At 40.4% G+C, this 23,588-nt stretch overlaps 1 protein-coding gene across 1 annotated transcript in view; it reads left to right on the forward strand.

The window, feature by feature from the left end:
- Positions 1 to 23,588, forward strand: part of LOC122801405 — a 464,384-nt gene that overhangs the window by 111,046 nt on the left and 329,750 nt on the right. Inside the window, exon 2 of the mRNA XM_044070922.1 lies at positions 18,285 to 18,353. Within this exon, the coding sequence (XP_043926857.1) occupies positions 18,295 to 18,353 (59 nt within the window). The 5' untranslated portion in view covers positions 18,285 to 18,294. The remainder of the gene's footprint in view (positions 1 to 18,284; positions 18,354 to 23,588) is intronic.

Raw genomic sequence — 23,588 nt, forward strand, 5'->3', positions numbered from 1 at the left:
AATAATGTGTTGTGAAGCCAATTAGAGAAGATTACGTGTCAAGTGGACACGTGTGTGAAATGGACAGCTATGTATGGGTTGAAATTTTTTTGTTAACAGATTGCCTTTTTTTTAAGGTGAGAGGGGGATATTGGGGAAGGATAGTAGGTATATTTGGGGAGGTAAGGTAGGAAGACAGACAAGACAGCATACAGGGGCAGTATATGACATGTGGGGAGTAAACACCTTGGATGGGGAGGGGTGATTGGTAATCGGAAGCCCAAGAGCCCCCAAATGGATACAGTGTGACTGAGGTCCGCACCCATGGGCTGTCACCACTACACCTTCACGGCCCCAAAGGTGGCTGTACTGGGGACTGAGCAGGAGGGGCAGGCTGACCCTCTAAATGCGCCATACAGCTCTCAAGCTGGCATAGCAGATCTCCAAATTCCTTGTGGAGCTCGCTACACATCAGACCCCGGACCTGGCTTCAAGTGACAGGATCCTGTCTGTGCCCACACCGAGGGGGGTGAGCCCCATCCCCTGAGGTGGTTCCACCTGAGGGTGGTGCAGGACTAGCAGATGAGTAGGTCCCGGGGTGGGTCTCAGATGTGCTGGGGCCTGGTGCCATGGCCAGATGAGCCGGGAGAGGTAGATCCACTGGGATCAGCCTTCCCTGACCTGCTATGGTGCTGCAGTTTTAGAACATATGTTGGTTAGTAATGGTAAACACATTCCAGGATTAACTATAACAGCATGTATGAGTATTCCTATTAACCCAATATAACAAGTTTAGTACATTTGCATAGCAAACAGAACACATGCATATATGGAGCCACAGTGGGCAATACACCAGCATGCAAGTTACGTTGATAGCAACAGGCCTCCAATGATGGTATTTGAACAGGGAACATTAATTGGAATACATTTCAATGTTTTTAGAACAGGACACATGTCCCAACAGTAGGTTTGGTGGAAAACATACCCATTCATTTATGAGTTTAGATTATTGATGAAGATAAGGTGTGGGGGTGGGGAGAGAGAGAGAGAGAGAGAGAGAGATGCAGTTAACAAATGTAGATTCTTGCAGTGGTCACAGCTTTAATGATCATTGCTGTACTTATTACTCCACAGATATTATTACAACTATAGTCTTGGGTTGGGCAGTGGTATGTTTGTACACAGTATAATTACAGCAATCTTATAGCTACTTTATACTTTCTCTTACCTGGTAGACCCATAGAAGGAATGTTTGTTAATACTACATGACTGTTTCTACCCATATTCCCATAGTCAGGATTACATATGTGCACTCATACTGTGTGTGTGTGTGTGCGTGTGTGTTTGTGTGTGTGCTACTGACATACTCTGCCTTAATTTCTATCGGTCACCCTGGTTGTTGGTAGCAGGGACCTGTAGCTGTGACAGCATGACACTTTTGAATATTTCTTGGGGGAGATCCCTTGGTGTATGTACTTATCTTCCAGTCATTTGCAGACTTGGGGTAGGACCATGGGTGTTGGACACAGTATAACTACAGCCTTCTTATAGCTACTTTATACCTTATCTTACCTGGAAGACCTGTGGAGGGAATGTTTGTTATTACTACCTAACTGCTTCTACACATTTTCACAAAATCCTAGTTGAAATTATGCATACAGCGTATTACCACTCCCGGGATTCGAACCATGGCTGTTTCTGCTAAAAATGTAACAAGTGTGTGTTTCATCACAGTGAGCTATTAATAAACTGCTGTCTTTTTCTTGAATGATTTCTTTCTCATTCTCTCTTTTTTCAAAGAAAACCAAGTCAGTCCAAAAGGAAACCACAAAGCAGCGTTTTAATAAATCAAAGTAAAACAGAGAATGGTTAATCACTTTCATCTGTCAAATCAGACATCTTCAGAACCACCCATATTAACCTCAAAGTTCTACTTAAAAACATTCAAAGAATCATGCCCCTCAACAACAACCAGTGCATTTAAAGAAACATGCTTGCAATAAATACATGTGAATAATTAAGATAATTTTAAAATAGTTAAAAAAAGTTAAAAACAATTACATTTCCAAAGAGAAGGCCTTTGGAAATGTAATTTATTTTAACTATTTTTATGACCTATATGAGAATATTACTGTAATATTGTCTGCTTTATTCAGTAGAAACCATACCCATTTTTAATAATGCCAGGTGACATTCTACTCCTTTATATTTATTTGGTATGAATAGTACAAGCTAGAGTGTTACTCACCAGCCTCACTATGCAGCCTTTGCAATCTGCTGGCATGGTCTTCCTGGTTTGCAACCCACTCAGCTGGAGCTGTAGTGAAAATAGAGAAACATTTATGCATACCTATCCATCACATACATAGGCTGGACTTTGGTAAACAGTTATTGCTATGAATACTTACACACTGCTGGGACATCACCCCTCTGTCTTGCTTCTTGGACCCACTGTTCCAAGAGCTCCTTCTTCCTCTACTTCAAGTCGGCATAGTGATGCTGGACCTGCTCACCGGTCCGAGGGATACCAGTAGCACTGGTGAGATCACAGGTGAGACTTTCCCTGGTTTCCGCTTTGTATTGGGAGCCCTGGTACTGGTCCTGCAACAGGCTCACGTCATGTTTTTTTACAAGGAGTCCTACCATGACCTTGGACTCCTGTATGCCCCAGCACTGTGCCCAAAAGTGCATGCTGTCTCCAGCACCTGCCGTACTGCCTACAGTGGGGAGCTACAACCAGTTATGAGCTGTATTCCCACCTGCGAGGTTTAAATATGGCCAATTTTCCACCCTTTGCCGTGATTGGACAGTTTGAAATATGCTGAGCTAAGCTAAGCTACGGGCAAGCCTGCTAGCTAAGTTTGGCAGTGCTTAAATGGGCAGGTTCAGCACTGCTTACCAATGGGCAAATCCACTTAGCTGGGTTACTCATTGCTTAGCATTCATATTTACACAAGGCTTACACCCGGTCAGCATAGCTGTGTAATGCTTAGCATTACTTATGTTTTTTTTTGGACTACCACCTGTATGGGATTGATTCATCATTCATTTCATATTATACATTTGTTTACCTTCCCTGACATCCCCCAATGTGCTTTCATTACATTTATTCTTGCGTGACTATACTGTTTGGGGCACTTGTGTTTATATGGGGGTTTCACAACTTTATTACACTGACGCCTCACATCTGGGCCTAATACACTACTCTGGTTGAGAAATATAAGTTACTTCCTACATAAATATACAAATAAATTAAAATTGTAATGATTTTACGTGCAAAATTGAAATGGCATGGGCGAGGCTCAAACCATGAATGCCTACATACAAGGCATGCACTCTACCTGCTACACTATTGCACTGCTGAGTATGTTGGATGTCTATTGCTATTTAACTTACCATGCCATTTGGGCTTAGTATAGCTAAGCAATGGGTACACTTGCAAAGCTATGCTTAAACTTTAATGCATATGTGAAAAAAAAATGTATTTGTTGGATGCTGTGCTTGCAAATGTTGATGACATATAACTTTTCACAGTATGTCCGGATATTTGCATTATATTCTTGGTCCACTTTTCATAAACTTGTGGCTCTTTGGCACATTATTTCAGACTGAAGTTTGACAGCAATGACAGACATTTGCAGACAGACATTTGCATTTTATACTTCATACCCTTCAGAAAGTTCCTGCTAATGCTAAACCTGTTATTCTATCAACTTTCTAAGTTTGTAATGGCAATTGTCCTTTCTGGCTTTGTCCAGATTTCTTACTCTAATAGGTTGAGAGGTGTAACGAGCGATCTTGCTCTTTTTAAATTGCCGTATGGCAGTTCTGGTGTGGAGGGGGCATGTGTATTGTGAGATCATTGCTCTGAAAAAAGCCCCCTGAGCTCGTACATATCCCCATGTATGTTTTACAGCACGGCAGTATGCCTTCATGCATATTCATGATGCGCTGCCATGCTGCATAGCAGGGGTGTAGCTAGGATTTTCAAATTTGTACTCACAGCTCTCAAACTGCTACCCCCCTCCCCAGCCAAGCTACGGCCATTCTCGTAATTCACGGTTCGCTCTTTTAGTGCCAATGAAGAGGCATTCGCTGTAATGCCTGTTCAGTAATATAATGTAAATTCACTCAAACTCTGTTCCTTGAATTGAAAATTAACCTGAAATGTCAGTTCTTTGAAAAATGCAGCATGGTAGTTGGGGTAGAGAATTTATGCTTTTGTTTTCTGTAACTAAGGTACAGGTTTTGAGCTTGAGTAAATTACTAACCACCTGCTACCCCTAACTAAGATGTTTCATTCACACACACACCCCTACCTACCTCTTAGTGCAAGAAATATAGACAAAGCCTAAAATAAACAGGGACAGATATTAAATAATGCTCGCGTGAACTTAGAAAGTTGCTAGAATAACAGGATTTGTGCTAGTATAAGAAAGTTGCTAGAATAACAGGATTTGTGCTAGTATGAATTTTTCTAAAGGACATGAAGTCTGAAACTCAAATGTCTGTCATTATTTAGCAACTTCAGTCTTCAATGATTTTCTAGAAAAATCACAAAGTTTATGAGGAACAGAAAAAATATGGGGCAATAATCTGGACATTCTGCAAAATTTGGACAGTTGAGAGGTATGCTACCTAACACACACACACACACACACACACACACACACACACACACACACACACACACACACACACACACACACACACACACACACCTCTCAACCTCTTAGAGCAACAAACTCAAATAAAACTGAGGCAAAGGCCCAAATATAAGGACTTTTTTTTAAATATTGCTCTTATAAACTTAGAAAGATAATAGAATAGTAGTAGGTCTTGCATTAGTACGAATTTTCTGAAAGGTATGAAATCTGAAACTCAAATGTCTGCCATTATTTTCTAACTTCAGTCTTTAACAATTTGCCACTAATTTGCCAGAAAACTGCAATTTTATGAAAAACGGACCAAAAATGTGATGCAAAAATATAAAATTGCCAGACAATACAGCTGGGAACCTGTCAAAGAAGGGACACCATTTTAATATGAGCACAGTTAACTTAGAGCAACTGACAAAATTAGAGAATCTACATGCATTTCTGAAATAAAAGTAATGTATAACTCTGATCATTACAGTTATTTATAATTGTAAACCCTCCACGTTTTCTTCCAAAATTGCTATTTTGCGGAGAGATTATTAGGGGGAGAGCAACATTTTGAGCCAAAATTGGGGACAGTTGAGAGGTTTGGATATTCCTAATTCTATAAAGTGATTTATTTGCACATACCTCTCAACCTCTTAATGCAGGAAATCTGGACAAGGCCAAATATATTGGGGGAACATACAAACAGTACTAAAAATTGACCTTGTATAAACTTAAGACAGTTGCTAGAATATCAGGTCTTGCTTTAGCATGCATTTTTCTGAAGATTATGACGTCTGAAACTTAACATCGGTCATTATTTAATGACTTCATTCCCAAATGATTTGCCAGAAAAAGTTTTATTTTGCATTTTACAGCATGAACACCAATAAATATCTGCTAAACAAAGCAATGCAGTCTCACAATGAAACTAGACTTAGCATTAAAACTTCTCTGCCCTTGAAACTCACATTCATTGAAACAGCATTGAAACCCACATTCAAAGAAAATACATTTTGCCAGTGGCAGATAAAGATTAACTTTGGGCTGTTTTCAAATCATAGGCCCCTTGCACATGAAACATACACGTGCTCTTTGATACACCTTCCATCATAAAAGTCTACTCAAACTTCTACAGTCCACCACTATCAGTAAATATGCACAATCTCTGAACTAGTAAAAGCCATCTACATAATTCCACATTAGAGAAATCTGTAACTAATGAAGAGGCTGCTGCTAGCAAACAACTTTATATTTCATGGTTTCATCTACAAATAATGTGCCTGTTGCCCTTGAGGAATAAATTGCCTATGTTGCATTAAAAACAATGATGCACTAGTAATATTGCAATAGGGAATGAATGGCAAACTGATAACAGGTTCATCGTTACTATTACTACTAGATATCTACGCCAAAACAGACTACAGCATCCACCCCCCTTTACAACACAGTACAGTATCAGCAATGCATCTACTTACTGTGGGAGAAGAACCCACAGCCTTCTGCATCAAAAGCAAGTACACTACCTGTTGTGCTATTAACAGTACAAGCAGACTCTGTATAAGCAGCACTAAACTTAAGTTCCCCTGCAGCTCTCAGCTCCTTGTAAAATGTTGACACTCAGCTGTATCTCTGAACTTTGCAGCACAAGAAATCTGGAAAAATCCAACATTTATTGGGGGGGGGGGCAAAAACCCAAAAAACAGGGACACATTTTAAGCATTGCTTGTATAATTTTGAAAGGTTGCTAGAATAAAATGCTGTGTTATCACCATACATATATTGAACCCAGAACCATATGCACTATTGTCAGTGCAACATACCACTATGCTAAATCATCCGTTTGAAAAATAGGAAGACAAACTTAATGGCTATCATTTAGATAGCTCTCAACCTCTTAGCACAAAAAACCTGGACAAACAAAGCCAATAATGAGGGAATACAAATTAATTTCTCACTTCACACCTTATCACAAAAAATCTGGACAAACTTCAAAAACAATAATGGGAGAAATGCAACTTCAGTTCTCACCATAGCTCACAACCATTAGAAATGCAAATCTGAACAAAGTTCAGAAATGGTGGTGGTTAGGGACTTTAGGCTGTTCTTACCCTGAAGCAAAGGTACAGGGTTTGAGCCTGAATACCTATAGCCAGCAGGTGTAGTATGTGGGGGTGTGCACACACACACACACACACACACACAGCCTTTCAAATGCACTTGCACACACAGCCTTTCAAATGCACTTACACACACACACACACACACACACACACACAGCCTTTCAAATGCACTTACACACACACACACACACACACACACACACAGCCTTTTAAATGCACTTACACACACACACACACACACACACACACACACACACACACACACACACACACACACACAGCCTTTCAAATGCACTTACACACACACACACAGCCTTTCAAATGCACTTACACACACACAGCCTTTCAAATGCACTTACACACACACACAGCCTTTCAAATGCACTTACATACACACACACACACACACAGCCTTTCAAATGCACTTACACACACACACACACAGCCTTTCAAATGCACTTACATACACACACAGCCTTTCAAATGCACTTACACACACACACACACACACACACACACACACACACAGCCTTTCAAATGCACTTACACACACAGCCTTTCAAATACACTTACACACACACACACACACACACACACACACACACACACACACAGCCTTTCAAATGCACTTACACACACAAAGCCTTTCAAATGCACTTACACACACACACACACACAGCCTTTCAAATGCACTTACACACACACACACAGCCTTTCAAATGCACTTACACACATACACACACACACAGCCTTTCAAATGCACTTACACACACACACAGCCTTTCAAATGCACTTACACACACACAGCCTTCCAAATGCACTTACACACACACAGCCTTCCAAATGCACTTACACACACACACACACACAGCCTTCCAAATACACTTACTTCAAAAACACGCCCTTGCCTACACACACTTCAAACGTTGCCTTCCAAATGCACTTACTTCAAAAACGCGCCCTTGCCTTCCGATAATCATCCGAACGCCCTACACACTTCAAATGTTGCCTTGCCTTCAAAAACGCGCCCTTGCCTTCCTTCCGATAATCCTTGTCTTCCAGTTTCCCGCTCGCGAAACCATTGCTTGCCTTCCAACTCAGATTGCTTCCCGCTCGCAGCCAGCCGGACATGATGTGAGCTCACTTCCGACTGGCTGGTATGCTCCTTAAAGGAGTCAACACCCTTTAAATACGTACGTTTTTTTTTTTTTTTTCAAAAAAGCTACCCCCCTTCTACAAAAGTTGTACTGAAATCAGTACAGTGCGTATGCCTCCCGACATCCCTGCTGCATAGGAACGGTCCCTTCCATGCAGGAATAAGTTATTCCTGCACGGACGTTTGCTGAATCCAGGGGAATATCTCTGCTTAAACAGTAATGTCTTATTTTTTTCTCAAATTGTTTTTATAATTTTCCTTTTTCATATCATAATGCCCTCTTGATTTCATCACTAAATTATCCAATACATTCCCATGCATCTTTCCATACTTTACTTTTTCTTCTTTTCTTTCATAATCCTGCCTTTGAATAAAACACTTTCTATATTTCTTTTTAAATTCAATCTGCCATAAAGACCAGTTTTTATAAAGGTTTTTCATGGTTATATGATGCTTTCATAACTGCAGTGCTTCTCACACTCCAAATTTATCTTTTAATTTCTCATTTATTCTTTTTATTGCCTTTTTTATTTTAATACACTCTCTTTCTTCCATCAACTCCACCCATTTTTTTCTAAATAATCTGAGGATCCTTTCTCTATTGTATCACCATCTGCTACTCCCAAACCTTCTGATAGTACAAAATAATCAATTTCAGATCTAATTGCCCCTCTTCTATAAGTCCACTAACTTTTGTTTGTTCCACACAGCTAACTTATGGCATTTTATCACTTCTTGTATTAGTTTAATATCTTTCCCTTTCTTTTTACATTTTCCTTGTCAATCACAATAAAAGTCCCCTGGAATAATAGTTTTCATGTTAATCACCACATAATGTAATACTTAGCAAAACACATTTTCTCTTTCCTTGCCATTTGTATATGATTAAAATCCTATATATAATTCTGTAAACATATTCTCTCTACCACACATCCATAGTAGTTAACCTTACTCTTACCAATGTTACATGAAATATTTATACTGTTTTTTTTACACAGTACAACTACTTCAGAACAACATTCACTTCTTAAATTCCACACTAGTTTTACACCTCACAATTTTTTATTTGCAATTTTTCTTCATGTGTCAGGAATCTGATATCCGATATAAGAATAATATCTACATCACATTTAGGACACCATTCCAGTATCTCTGTCCTTATAATATTAATAATACTGTTCACATTTGCTCGTCACACATACCATAGAACCTATCACAGTTCTGTTCCTAACATCCTTTACACTTCCTTCACAAACATGTGACTTGTTACTTTCAGTTTTTTCTTCATTTTCAACACTATCGGTATAATTACCTTCATCCTCCTGAAATATAACATTTTTCTCTAAATCATCTTTTTTACTTCATCTTGTTTTTCATTAACATCTTTCCTTCCTACTTCCTCATTACTTTTCGAGCATTACAATATTTTCTTCATCATCCTGCTGACATTATATTGCTTTTTCCTTTCACAGTCAAATCAAAAATACCCTTTACTTTTTGCATATTCTACATTGCTTTTCATGCTTACTCATCAAATGACCTTTTTCATGCATTGATTAGATCCTATTTTGAACAGCCATTTATCAGATGATGAAATCCCGACATACCTAATTGTTCATCTGTAACCATCTGCATGTGTAACACTGGTAAATGCTGTTGCACATCTTTTTCATATTTTAACATAACATCCAATGCCCGTTCCCCATTCCAAATACCTCTCTCATCTTTAATTTTAACAATATCAGAAAGAAACTGAATAACACATACATGAAAAAATATTTTAACATCTTTTAACTCAATTTTATCAGTACAAAATTGAGCAAATACTTTTTTTTTTAATTGAGTCCCTTGCCCAGAAAATATAAATTCATTCCTTGGGTTAAATTCTTTTTTTTACAATTAAACAAAAATGTTTCCATTAAGTGTTTGTCTCAATGTTAAGTCACAAAACGTTTCTATTTCCCAAATAAGTCAAGGAGCTGATGTTTTTGCTTCAAAACCAAAAGGTAACACTAAATTACTCCTTGTAAAATATCTGTGTATTATTTCTTCTTTCTTATCCTAACAACAAACCTTTTATTCTTTTTAATAAAGTTTACAATACCTTTTGTTCTTCCATCTGCATCAACATATGATTTTCCAGATCATAAGTGGCCACATAGGGATGTGGACACTGACATCAGTGGTACTTGTATGCAGAGGTAGACCAGACATTTTACCAGTAGATATCACCATTTGTGGGCATGCATGGAGGATACACAGCATACATAAATGAGGGGAAACAAGATTATTATTATTACAGTATTAGTATTACATAATTATACAATGAATCATCGAACTGGATTTACTGGTGTCACTTAGAGGATAGTGATAGGCCCCATACTATAGTCTCAATCAGACAAGCTACATGGCTTTGCTCATGACAAATAACATATGTCTACATGCGGAGACCTATGGAAGGGGACATATGGAAGGGAATCACCACATGGTGTGGAGCTGCTTGTGGCAGCTCTCAACATTGCTATACATACATGGAAGGGCAACCATATACTATTCCACCACAGACCAAGAGAAGGGAGGTGAAATGCTGGAGACAAACTGTTAATCTGCAAGAGGTTTGTATCATACCTTTTAGGTTGGCATCTGATATAAGTATTATGTAATCAGATAAAAATAGTTTCCACTTCTTGGGAGCAACACTACTACAAAACACTGCTGATGTTTTCAGCAGTATGCTACTACCAGCACTACTTTAATATGCTGCTGAAATATAAGGTGATCTGTATTAATGAGGTTCATGCCCAGCTTCTGCATCCAGTGCAGAATAATCTGGCTAGAGTGAAAAGCCATTCATGGCATGGACTTCATGGAGCACAGACTTTACAAAGTTAAAGGCAATCTTCTCAAAATCCCTAAAGCTACACTGTTTAGAATAGGACAATCCCCTTCTTCCTCGTTTATGGCCAGTAAATAGGTAAAGATGTTATCATATACAACTTGAACTTCAAAGGTCATTAATTGAAATAACAATGTCCCATGCTTCATGTTAGTCCCACTCTCAAGGTATCCATAGTTGCTGTACAGATGCATACACACAATTATCCATATGAGGAAGGTGCCTCCACCAACCACTACAGGGCTGCATTCAAGGCAGCTGACATTGTCCAAAGTCATCAAGAGGCAAATATAGTTCCTGTCACCATCCATCTCTCAGTGCCACAAGATAAAGCTTCCATTCCTTAGCTCTGTGTCCTCATCAAAACCTTCCCCTTTCATCTCATGTGTCATAAAGGGTTGCTGTTAAGTGCTTGTATGAGGTAGGTGCTGCAAATACTAAACACTGTAGTTCTGTCTGCACATTAGTACAGTATTGGCTAGAATGTTGTTGTCAGGTACTCACCTCCTCCTTTATGGCAGTTACAAGCCCTGACATTTCATCTTTCCTGGATATGGAAGGATGCTGGTGTGCCTTTGATTTCTGAAGCCCAGCACCTGCTTCACTATTCATGTCATTTTCCCAGACCCTAAATTCATTCATTTGTTAATCCACACAGCCCTAGCATATCCTTTCATTAATAGTCCTTTTGTTGTGAAATCTGTTTCCATCAAAAACTAGCATATTCTTGTTGCAGTGTGCCAATTCAGTATTATAAATGTGCACCCTGCTCTCTTTTGGCAAGTCCATTACTTCTCTGGATTCTACTTTGCTGTCTCTAATGACCATAGCCTTACACAGCAATGCATTTCAACTATGGTTTAGGGGTAGCATACTATCTAGTTCTCTAATGTGTTCTCTCTCATGAGAACATCTCTTCTGTCATCATGTGTAGCTATACCCATCAGCTTCTTTATTGACTACCTTCACCAAGTAATTATTATTGCTAAGATATGTTCTTACTAACTTGCAACTTGGCAGCTCATAGTAGACCAATGTGTTTGTCAGTACCATGTAATACAGGGGCTTGTCCTTCCTTCCATCCATCCATCCATCCATCCATCTATCCATCCATCCATCCATCCATCCATCCATCCATCCATCCATCCATCCATCCATCCATCCATCCACCCACCCACAACCCGTTTCCCACTTAATAATACATTATTATAATGGAATGGTACCATATATCGCAGCTTGAATGCTGCATTTAAAATACCCCATTTTAACAGGCAACCCATACTTCTCAACCTCTTAGTGCAAGAAATCTGGGCAAAGGCTGTCAAAAATGGGGGGACAATGGGCCAAAAATAGGGACATATTTTAAGTATTGCTTTTATAAACTTAGAAAGTTGCTAGAATAACTGGGTTTGTTTCAGTATACATTTTTCTGAAGGATATGAAGTCTGAAACTAGAATGTATGTCATTATTTACTGACATAAATCATCAGATCATCACAGTGATTTACCAGAATAATACAAATTTTATGTGGAACGGACCAAAAATATGAGCCTAAAATCTGAACATTCTGTGAATATCTGGGCGGTTGAGAGGTATGATGCAAAACAATATATTTCATGATATTTACAATATACAGGTAAGTATTTTCATTTTCAATCAGCAAAAATCATACTTAAAGCTCCACACTACCTTCATATTTGGTAAGAAGTTTATATTTTTTGATAATTTAAAAATAAGATGTGTTTCATAGCCTGTATATCTTTCTTTTGTTGCCTTTTTTATATGACCCTCCATTATGTAAATGTACGCACTGAGTGGCTCAGAGATGGTGGTAAGTGTGCAGAATCTCATTGTAGTTTATTGGCCATTTGGGTAGTTTTTCCATCTCTTTCAACTTCTGGTTTAAAAGCCCGTGTTTGCACTTGTTTCCCAACATCCTGTAACTAGTCTAGTCCAGATACAGATTTGCTGCATCCAGGATTGTTTGTAAGCTTCTGAGCCCCCCAAGCCTTTCTGTGTTGGAGGGAAGCCTGCTAGTTTATCAGCGGGAGTGGTAAGCACTAGGTAACCTATATACCACATAAGGAGTGTTTTCTGGCTCAGAAATTATAGATACTGGCCGTTTGGGGAGTATTTCCATCTCTCTCTCAACTTCCTGATTTCAAAGCCCACATTTGCACTTGTTTCCCCCCTTTCCTGTAACTAGTCTAGTCCAGATACAGGTTTGCTGTATCCAGGACTGTTTGTAAGCTCCTAAGCCCCCCAAGCCTTTTTGTGTTGGAGGGAAGCCTGCTAGCTTATCAGTGGGAGTGGTAAGCACTAGGTAACCTATCTACCACATGGTGGTTTCTGGCTCAGAAATTGTAATTATTGGCCGTTTGGGCAATTTTTCCATCTCTTTCAACTTTCTGATTTAAAAGCCTGCATTTGCACTTGTTTCTTTCCTGTAACTAGTCTAGTCCATATACAGATTCTTAGTTTTAGCCCTTGACTTTGCTTATTCATGCTCAGCACTTGTTCAGAACTTGTTGTAAGCACTAAATATGCTACAAATTACTACAGCACTCAACCTTCCTCATTACCTAGAGGAAAACAGTTTTTGTACTTACTTTCCTCACTTGCTGAGAGAAAAATAGCTCTTGTACTCACTTTCCTCACTTACCTAGAGGAAAATAGTTTTTATTCAGGCATGTCCAAGGGTCAGCTCCCAGTGTTTTCTCCTGTCTATTTGATGAATCTGGGCATCATGGGGCAGTGTAGCAATTGCCTCAATTATACAGACAGCCCTCTCCTCTGACTACCGAACACTACAACCTGTGAGAGATGCACTTATCTTGCCAAACTGGAGGTTAAGCTGTCTCCAACCAAGACTGAACTTGACAGTCAAGAGGAGAAGGTAAACACTTGCACCACACCACACTCATCACATAGTCCCACTAAATCTACACCACCAAAATCCACACATAGAAACACAAAAACATTCAAGGAGGCTCTCCATAATAATCTGCTCAAGCAACAGAGACCTCCAAGGCAGAAACACAAGCAACCTCCACCCCCCAACACAACCCAAATGACACATAGCCCACAGACTCTGTGTGCCACTCAACCACAGCCCATAAGACAAAACAACATACCCAACACACTAGTCATAGGTGACTCTATAGTCAGGCATACTGATCTCCCACTCACCAGGCTAAACAAGGAGAATGTTACTGTTAGCTGCCTGTCAGGTGCCAGGATCCGCCACATAACCCACGCTCTCAGGTCACTCCACAGCAAGTACAAATATGACTCTGTCATTGTCCATGTGTGTGTGAACGACCTGAGGCATACCTCCCTGGACTACATGAAAAGAGACATGGAAGAGCTTTCCGATCTTGTAGCCCAGGCAGGTATGACCTTAGCCCTGAGTATCAATGGCAGAATGATACCGCAGTACAAGGACAAAATGATTGACTTCAACAATTGGCTAAGCTTCTGGTGTCATTCTAAGGGGATCCAGTATCTGTCTGCCTGGGACGACATGGTCGACAGACCACGATGCTTTGCCAGAGATGGCCTGCACCTGCTGCTCCTGGGATTCCGGATGCTGGCTAAGGCTCCTGCCGCCCCTATAGTACCTTTTTTAGGCACAGTTCAAATGACAAATTCACCACCTTAACATGAATAGGCAATCAAAAACTCAGGATAATGCTACTCAGTGCTAGAAGTCTAAATCTCAAAATGCACTCACTCGAGGCACTCCTTAAAATTGAGAACATCAATATCATCGATATCTGTGCAGTGACTGAGACCTGGTCCAAGGCTCCAGAGAGCACCCCTGCACTACCAGGCTATAACTCATACCACATTTTTTGGCTATATAACCTGGACCGGAACACCAAAGGCGGAAGTGTGTCCATATTCATTAAGGATATCCACACCTCCAGGCTAGTTGCTCAGTATAATGCATCCGAGGTAATCCAAGTGCAACTAACACTGGGCAAAACTGCAATCCAAATTGTAGCTTGCTACAGATCCCTCACCATGCCCCAGGATTCCCACTCCTCTTTTCTTGATATACTGGAAAATATTAGGGTTCAACCAAACACCCTAATAATGGGCGATTTCAACTACCCCACCATTAACTGGGAAAACTACTCTCATGTACCAACTCCTTCACTCAACAATTTATGGAATTCATAAATTCCAATGCCCTGGATCAACTTATCCACACCCCCACCAGGGGCAACAATATCCTAGACCTAGCCATTACCAACATGAGTGACCGGTGTTCATGACCTTAAGTCAACTCCTCCTTGGTCCGATCCGACAATAAGCTAATCACCATAGATATCTGCACCCCCCCCCCCCCATTAAGGAAACCAAGGTAAAACATTTCTCCAAAGCCAACTTCATGCTTCTTAAAACAGAAGTGGCGAACTTCTTGACACACATGCAGATGGACAATACAGTTACGACTGCTGAATCCTACACAAATACACTCTATAAGCACTTACACAAGTGCATGGATCATGCTGTCCCAGACAGAACCAAGACACTATCCTCCAAAAAAAGGAAGCCAATCTGGCGGTCCCCTGACATAAACAAACTGTACAACAGAAGGAAGAAACTGTTACAAAAGAGAGTAAAATCCCATGAGTGGAAGAGCTCCCTGGTCAGCCTCAGTAAGAAGCTGAGATCCTTTATAAGATCCTCCAAAGCTAGTTATGAAAACAAAATCACCACTGATTCTAAAGACAACCACAAAGCATTCTATAGGTATGTCAAGAATCTCAATGGCAACACCCAGATCTGCTCTGTGTTACAGCACAATGGCATGAAAATTACAGAACCAACTGGCATTGCCAACATCCTGGCAGATAGGTTCAGTGCTAACCTTACCCCCCTCTTACTCCCTAAAGGGCCCATATCTATACAGGAAGTATGCAGAGTCCCTGTAATCACAACTATGCAGGTAAAAGCTGCACTATCTAAAGCCAAAAATACAGCATCCATGGGACCAAACAGCATCCCAGGCTGCATTTTACACGAACTTCAGAATAAACTGCCTCCCCACCTAAGTACCATGTTCAATCATATCCTCACATCAGGCTTTGTGCTCACTGAATGGCGGACAGCAACAGTTATCACACTCCACAAAGGGGGAGCCGCCACTGATCCCGGGAACTATCAATCTATTAGCCTGACGAGCCTGTTCTGTAAGTCCGTGGAACATGTCATCATGGAACTCATAAACAAAGACATTGGTAACCTCCAAATTCTGGACCCCACCCTGTTCAGGTTTGTGAAAGGCAGATCAACTTCTTTGAGGCAGTCAACAAAGCCGTAGATGAGGGTAAGGTGGTTCACACAGCCTATCTTGACCTAGCCAAGGCTTTTGACACAATCTCCCATTCTGGAATTATAGCTAAACTCACTAAACTAGGTATAAATCCCTATGTTACAAGATGGGTTGCCAACTGGCTCACTGACAGAACCCACAAGGCAAAAGTTGCAGACTCCAAATCTGACTTCAAACCAGTGACAAGTGGAGTACCACAGGGTTCAGTCTTGGGACCTCTCCTGTTTGGTATCTACTTCTCTGAAGTACAGGCTAACACAGAAGGCCTCTGGCTAATGAAGTTCACAGATGACTGCAAACTAGGAGCCTCAGTCGAGTCCCCAAATGATGTGGACATCCTACAGAAGGGCCTCACTGAGACAGATGCCTGGTGTCAGAGCCATGGCCTCAAGCTTAATGCCAAAAAGTGCATTGTCATCCCCTTTGCTAAAAACTCTGTACCCATGAACTACCACATAGGCAGCAGTCTACTTAACACCAAATGTGTGATAAGAGACCTTGGGATCCAGGTGGACAGTAGTCAGGAAGCCCTTCTACGTGGCACACCTCATCACAAAAGGGTTCTCAACCAGGAAAAAAGAGGTCATTGTTCCCCTCTACTCGACACTCATTAGACCCATTATAGAGTACAACACCCCCTTTGGAATGTACCTCACAAGACATCTGCAGCAGCTGGAAAGGCCACAGAAGTACCTCACAATGAGAATTACTGGCCTCAAACAGATGCCCTACACTGACCATCTCAAAAAACTCCAGCTTTACTCCATAGCATATCACTTACTCCGAGGTGATCTCTGCCTAACATATAACATATAAAGCTATGTCAAACCCAGAGCTGTTGGACATGCTACACCTAAAGAAATCCCAATCTCTCTGGGCTACATACTCTAGGGACCTAAACCTTTTCACCACGATAAACAGGACATGCTGGAGGGATATATTCCTGTCCCAGAGACTTCCCATACTCTGGAAAAAGCTACCCATCTATGTCAAGCAAAGTTCCTCATTAGCACTCTTCAAGAAAAATCTTGATGAGTGGATGGGAAATAGGAAATACACCCCAGGAATCACTTCTGTGGCTCTGTTCGACAGTGGCACAGGAAAATAACTTTCTTGGGTGGCGTAAGCCAGGGAACCTTGTTGGCTAGGCTTAATTAGGCCCTTGGGCCGACAGCTTAGCACCTACCTATGAACCTATGAACCTATGTTATTCATGTGTGTAAGGTTAAAGGGGCACTTCATCAAATAAGAAACCTACTAAATAGTTTAGAATGAGGGATTGTCTGAATGCACATACACATTGCTTCCTATGCTTTTGATGTATAGTTGATACATTTAGTGCCAGAAAAGGAAAACTATGGGCTGTGAATAGTTTATGACCGAAGTTTTCACTGACTGCAGAATTCTATAGCCATGATATATAAGCATCATCTTTTTCCATGCAGCTGCCTGCAGACACACTTTCAGCCACTCATTATGATGTATTACATACATAATGCACATCTATTCCTTGTATAAAAATCAAACTGCACCCTGACTTTGCATAAATATTAATTGAAAATGACATGCTGTAAATTGTAAAATATGCACTTATTGTGGACGAATGGCATGTTTTGCAAAATTAGGACGGAAAAAAGTAATCTTTATTTCAGGACTGAAATGAAAACTGCCAAACTGGCAGTCATTCTTTATCTTTAGCAGTAGTATTGTTTTACCTCTCTCATGGTGTGCCAGGCAGATGCAGTGGTGCTAAATATGAATGTTAGTAAATGATGCAGTGTCTGCTGGGGTGTGTTTTTGCTGACAATTATTTCATCACTGAGTTGATGTCTGCAGAATTAATTTGAACCTCTTAACATAATATGCTGCTGTTGAATACAGTATAGCACAGCTACATTATTGTGCTAACAGCTCCAGAAAAGCAAATGTGTCTAATAATTTTTTCAAAGAAATCTTTACTCTAAGATGAAATCAATCCTTTTTCAAGTTCATTTCATTGCTTTATGATTAGTGCTCTAGGGGTGTATTTTGCTGATGAAAGTCTTTTTGATTTACCAGAAATTCTTTGGATGAATATGCAGCTGTCATTGCAAGGCAAATCCAGACCTCATCTTTTCCTTTTATCTTTTTATCTTACCCCAGGCTGCAAGTGATGTCTACCCCTGATGGAGAAAGTGTCCATTCATTTCTCATTGGTGCACGATATAACAGGTCAGTTGCAAAGACTTCAACATCTCCTGTTTGTCAGATGATATCATTTAACCTTTTGTTGTTTTAACATGCTTAAAAAGGAATGTGAAATGTTTGTTTTGCATGTTTGCTATTAATTCATACACATTATGTCTTGCAGTATGTGGGGAATTTTTTTTTCTATTTAAAGTTTGTTTACAGATACACACAGTTTAAACTTTTTTAGCTAGGCTTTAGCTTAGTGATGTGACATTTAACAACTACCGTATGAAATTTTTTCTTTGTTTGTCTGTGGGTGTAAGTAGAATAACAGCCTCAACACACACACACAGACACCCCCACACACACACACACACACACACACACACACACACACACACACACACACAATGGTGCATTCTGTGGTGATACAAGAGAAGTATTTGCACAAAGAGCAGTTGCGCAGTGAGACAGAGCACTGTGCCATTCTCATTTCTAAACAAAAATATTTTTATTGTCAAATTGGCAAATTCTTGTGTTTGGAGGTTTTCTCCCCGGACCTCCATTGAAAATGGGCTCACCTAGGCCCAATGGACTTTCCCAGTCAACAAAACTGAAAATAAATAAATAAATAAATAAATAAATAATAGATAGCTTGTTGAGGAAGATTGGTATGGGAGGTTGTAGACCAAAACAGAGTTATCTTTCCATGCTTAAAAAGCAAAGTGATATATCATCAGCTTTCAGGCAGTCTTTTTTAAACACCAGATTGACTCCTCCTCCTTATCTTGATGAATCATATTCTGTAATATCAAACAAGATATGTATAATGTCTATTCTGAGAGCAAGTTTATAAACGTTATGACTCCTAATGGAAAATGGGAGGCATCATTTTTACAATATGTCACAGTATATATTTTAGTATATACAGGACTTATTTAATAATTATTAAGATATAATGCACAGAATTCAAATAATACTCATACATTATGACTCTGCTATTCACTACAAATTTATTCCTGTACTCACCAGCAGAATGTCAGGCAACAGATATTTGAATATTTTGTACAACAAATAAAGAAGGAAAGTGAAACAGGCTGGCAATCATGGAAGTTTAAGTGACAGTTAAAATTAAAAAGGGATGCACAGCATCTGCCCTTACCACTGTACATAGTTTGTTTTCTCACCTGAATTCCTAGCTGGGTTGCTTCCATGCAAAGTCTACAGGCTCTATATGTACTTGTATGGATGTTTGATCAGGTATTTAGTATCTTCCAAAGACATGACAATCTGTAAAATAACAATCATATTAATTTGCCTGTCAGTGTTTGTGTTGTGTTATGTATGAGTGAGTGTGTTTGTATGTCCCTCAATGGGCTAATGTTGCACCCAGAAATGATTCTCTGATTACAAATATTGTTTGCTGCAATAGGTTCAGGTGTTCTTTAATTCTAAGCAAAGGTGTTAGAAATTAAAAGTAGATACATAGTAAGATATATGCTAAGGAAATTCTAGAAAATGGATAAATAAATGTATATCAAGATGGGATCCGTACTCATCCCCGAATAAACTTTTCACCGAATTACTGATGGCCGGGCATACTTACACGAAAATTCTTTTCACCGAAACAGCATTTTCACATAAGTATGCCCGTTGTGGAAGTTGTACTACGGTGCAGATAAGGGAACATTCCCTTTTCCCCACTGTAGTGTGATCTTGGAGTGAGAATATTAAAGTAGCGGGGTGTGGGGGGCACAGCACCCCACATGGGGGGGTGCAGGGGGATTGCTCCCTTGCATAAACGTTTATTTAATGTTTTTTTTTTTTTTTTTTATTTAACACAGTTTCTCGAAAGTGCTTTTTCAGTGAAAGCGCTTTCGCTAAATTGTGTTCGGTGATATTGGATTCGGACTGCTGAACTTTCGTTCAACAGTCCTAGATCCATCAAGATATATATTAAGGACATTTTACAAACATTATACGTGTTTATCATTGCACACTAAATTATAGCAACATAGCAGTAAGGTATATCTTGAAATAAAATCTTTAAAAAGCATGTGATGAAATAACTTGTTACAGAAAAAAGACATAGATTCATAGGTTCATAGGTTGGTACTAGGCTATCAGCCCTAGGGCCTATACAAGCCTAGCCATAACAATTCCCTGGCTATTTCTTCCCACACTATTTACTTCCTTGGACCCCTGTCTAGCAGGGTGACTGACGTGATCCCCGGGTGAATTTCCTTTCTCCCATCCATTCGTCAAGGTTCCTTTTGAAGAGGGCCAAAGAGGCAATCTGCTTGACATGTATGGGCAATCTATTCCAGAGTCTGGGGAGTCTCTGGGTCAGGAACCTATCCCTCCAGCATGTTTTGTTTATTGTGATGACAAGGTTTGGATCCCTGGAGTGTGTGGCTCTGAGGGATTGGGATTTCTTTAAGTGTAGCATGTCCAACAGCTCTGGGTTTGACATGGCCTTGTATGTTAAGCAGAGATCGCCTCTGAGTCGACGATATGTGACAGAGTATAGCTGGAGTTTTTTAAGGCGGTTAGCATAGGGCATCTGCTTTAGGCCTGTGATTCTTTTAGTGAGGTATTTCTGCGGCCTTTCCAGTTGTTGCATATGTCTTGAGAGGTACATACCAAATGGGGCATTGTATTCTATAATGGGTCTAATGAGGGATGAGTACAGTGGGACAATGACCTCTTTTTTTCTGGATGAAAAGCCCTTAATGATTTCCTGACTGTTGTGGTGATGTGGTTATCGAAGGTGAGACCACTGTCCACCTGTGTCCCTAAGTCTCTTATCACACTTTTGGTGTTTAGTGTACTGCCACCTATATGGTAATTCACGGATACATGTTTTTTTCCCAAAGGGGATAACTATACATTTCTTGGCATTGAGCTTGAGCCCATGGCTCTGGCACCAAGCATCTGTTTCTGTAAGGCCCTTTTGTAGAGTATCCACATCATTTGGGGATTGAATAATGGCTTCCAGTTTGCAGTCATCTGCGAACTTTGTTAGCCAGAGTCCCTTAGTGTTGGCCTGTACTTCAGAGAAGTAGATGCCAAACAAGAGCGGTCCCAGGACTGAACACTGAGGTACTCCACTTGTCACTTGTCTGGAGCTGGATTTGGAGTCGGCTACTTTTACAGTGTGGGTTCTATCAGTAAGCCAGTTAGCAACCCATTGAGTGACGTAGGGATTAATGCCTAGCTTAGTAAGTTTATCTATGATTCCAGAGTGGGGGGATGGTGTCAAAGGCCTTGGCAAGGTCTAGATAGGCTGTGTGGACCACCTTACCCTTATCCATGGCTCTGGAGACTGATTCAAAGAAGTCAATCAGGTTCAGGAGACAAGATCGGCCTTTCACGAACCCAAACTGGGTGAGGTCCCATGTTTGAAGGTTGCCAATTTCTTTGTTTGTAAGTTCCATGATAATACGCTCCATGGCCTTGCAGATAAGGCTTGTCAAACTGATGGGACAGTCGTTTCCAGGATCCAAGGTGGATCCCCCCTTGTGGAGTGAGATAACTGTAGCTCTGCGCCACTCAGTGGGCATGGAACCTGAGGTGAGGCTATGATTAAACATGACACTTGGGTGAGGTGCCAGTTCATATTGTAGTTCATGTAGTACACAGCCTGGGATGTCATCTGGTCCCATGGATGCTGTATTCTTAGCTTTGGAGAGTGCGTTTTTTACCTGTGTGGCCGTTATTACTGGAATTTGGCAATCTTCCGGTATTGAGATGGGCCATTTAGGGGGTGAGAGGGGGATAAATTTGGCACTGAATCAATCTGCCAGGATATTGGCAATATCCTTGTGATCAGTATAATTAATGCCATTCTGTTTTAGCTAAGAGCAGATCTGAGCATTGCCATTTAGATTCTTGACATAGTTATAGAATGCCTTGTGGTTGTGTTTGGAATCTTTGGCAATTTTATTTTTGTAACTAGCTTTGGAGGATTTTATGAGGGATCTCAGTTTCTTACTGAGGCTGGTGAGGGAGTTTTTTGCATCCTGGGATTTTCCTCTTTTCTGCAACAGTTTCTTCCTTTTGTTGTAAAGTTTGTTTATGGCAGGGGACCACCAGATTGGCTTCCTTTTTTTGGATGAGAGCATCTTGGTTCTATTTGGGATGGCACGATTCATGCATGAGTGGATGTGCTCGTACCGTGCCTTAGTGTAGGATTCAGCAGTTGAACTTTCAGTTCCTGTCTGCATGGGTGTCATGAAGTTTGTCACTTCTGACTTGAGTAGCATGAAGTTGGCTTTGGAGAAGTTTTTTATGGAGGTTTCCTTACTGAGGGGTGGGGGTGGGATGTGGATGCTAAAGGTGATTAGCTTATGGTCAGACCTTACTAACGAGGGGGTGACCATAGGTGTGGAGCATTGATTTCCCATGTTGGTAATGACCAGGTCTAGGATATTGGAGCCCCTGGTGGGACTATGGATTAGTTGATCCAGGGCGTTGGAATTTATGAATTCCAAGAACCGTTGGGCAAAGGTGTTGGTACATGAGTAGTTTCCCAGTTAATGGCAGGGTAGCTAAAATCACCCAGTATTAGGGTGTTTGGTTCTATCTTAATATTTTCCAGCAATATGTCATAAAAGGTGGCAGTGAAAAGACATTAAAAATGTTCAGGCATGTGTGATTAGAGCCAAGGTAAAGCAAAGATAAAGGAAGGAAAAAGGAATCTAAGTTACAAAACCAATCATATAAAGCATGAAATTGCTGAACTAAACAGCACAGTAGTAGCAACCCTTTATTTACATTTTAGATACCATTTTTGTAGTTCAGTTTCTTTTAGCTTTGTAATGTATTGCTGAAGTCCAAAGGCACTCACATGTGTATACACACACACACACACACACACACACACACACACACACACACACACACACACACACACACACACACAGTCTCACTCATTCAGTGTCTGGAGGAGGTTGGGGGTGAGCATGCTTAACCCACTGGCATGATTTTGGAGCTTTATGTTAATCATAGTGATGTTAGAAGTGGCTAGTTTTAAACACAAGATAAAGAGCAGGGCACCTTATATAGGATCATAGGATCATAGAAAGTTACTAGGCTAATGGCTATAGGGCCCTTACAAGTCTAGCCAAGTTCTACCCTTATTTCCATGATCAGCAGCTATTGCCCCTGTGCAGGAGGGACACAGATGGAATCCCTGAGGTGAATTTACGGTTACCCATCCAATCGTCCAGATTACGTTTGAAGAGGGCCAATGAGGTGCTCTGTTTGACATGAAAT

The sequence above is a fragment of the Protopterus annectens genome, chromosome 4.part1 (genome assembly GCF_019279795.1).
Source record: "Protopterus annectens isolate FY-2018-M chromosome 4.part1, PAN1.0, whole genome shotgun sequence".
Lineage (NCBI taxonomy): Eukaryota > Metazoa > Chordata > Ceratodontiformes > Protopteridae > Protopterus > Protopterus annectens.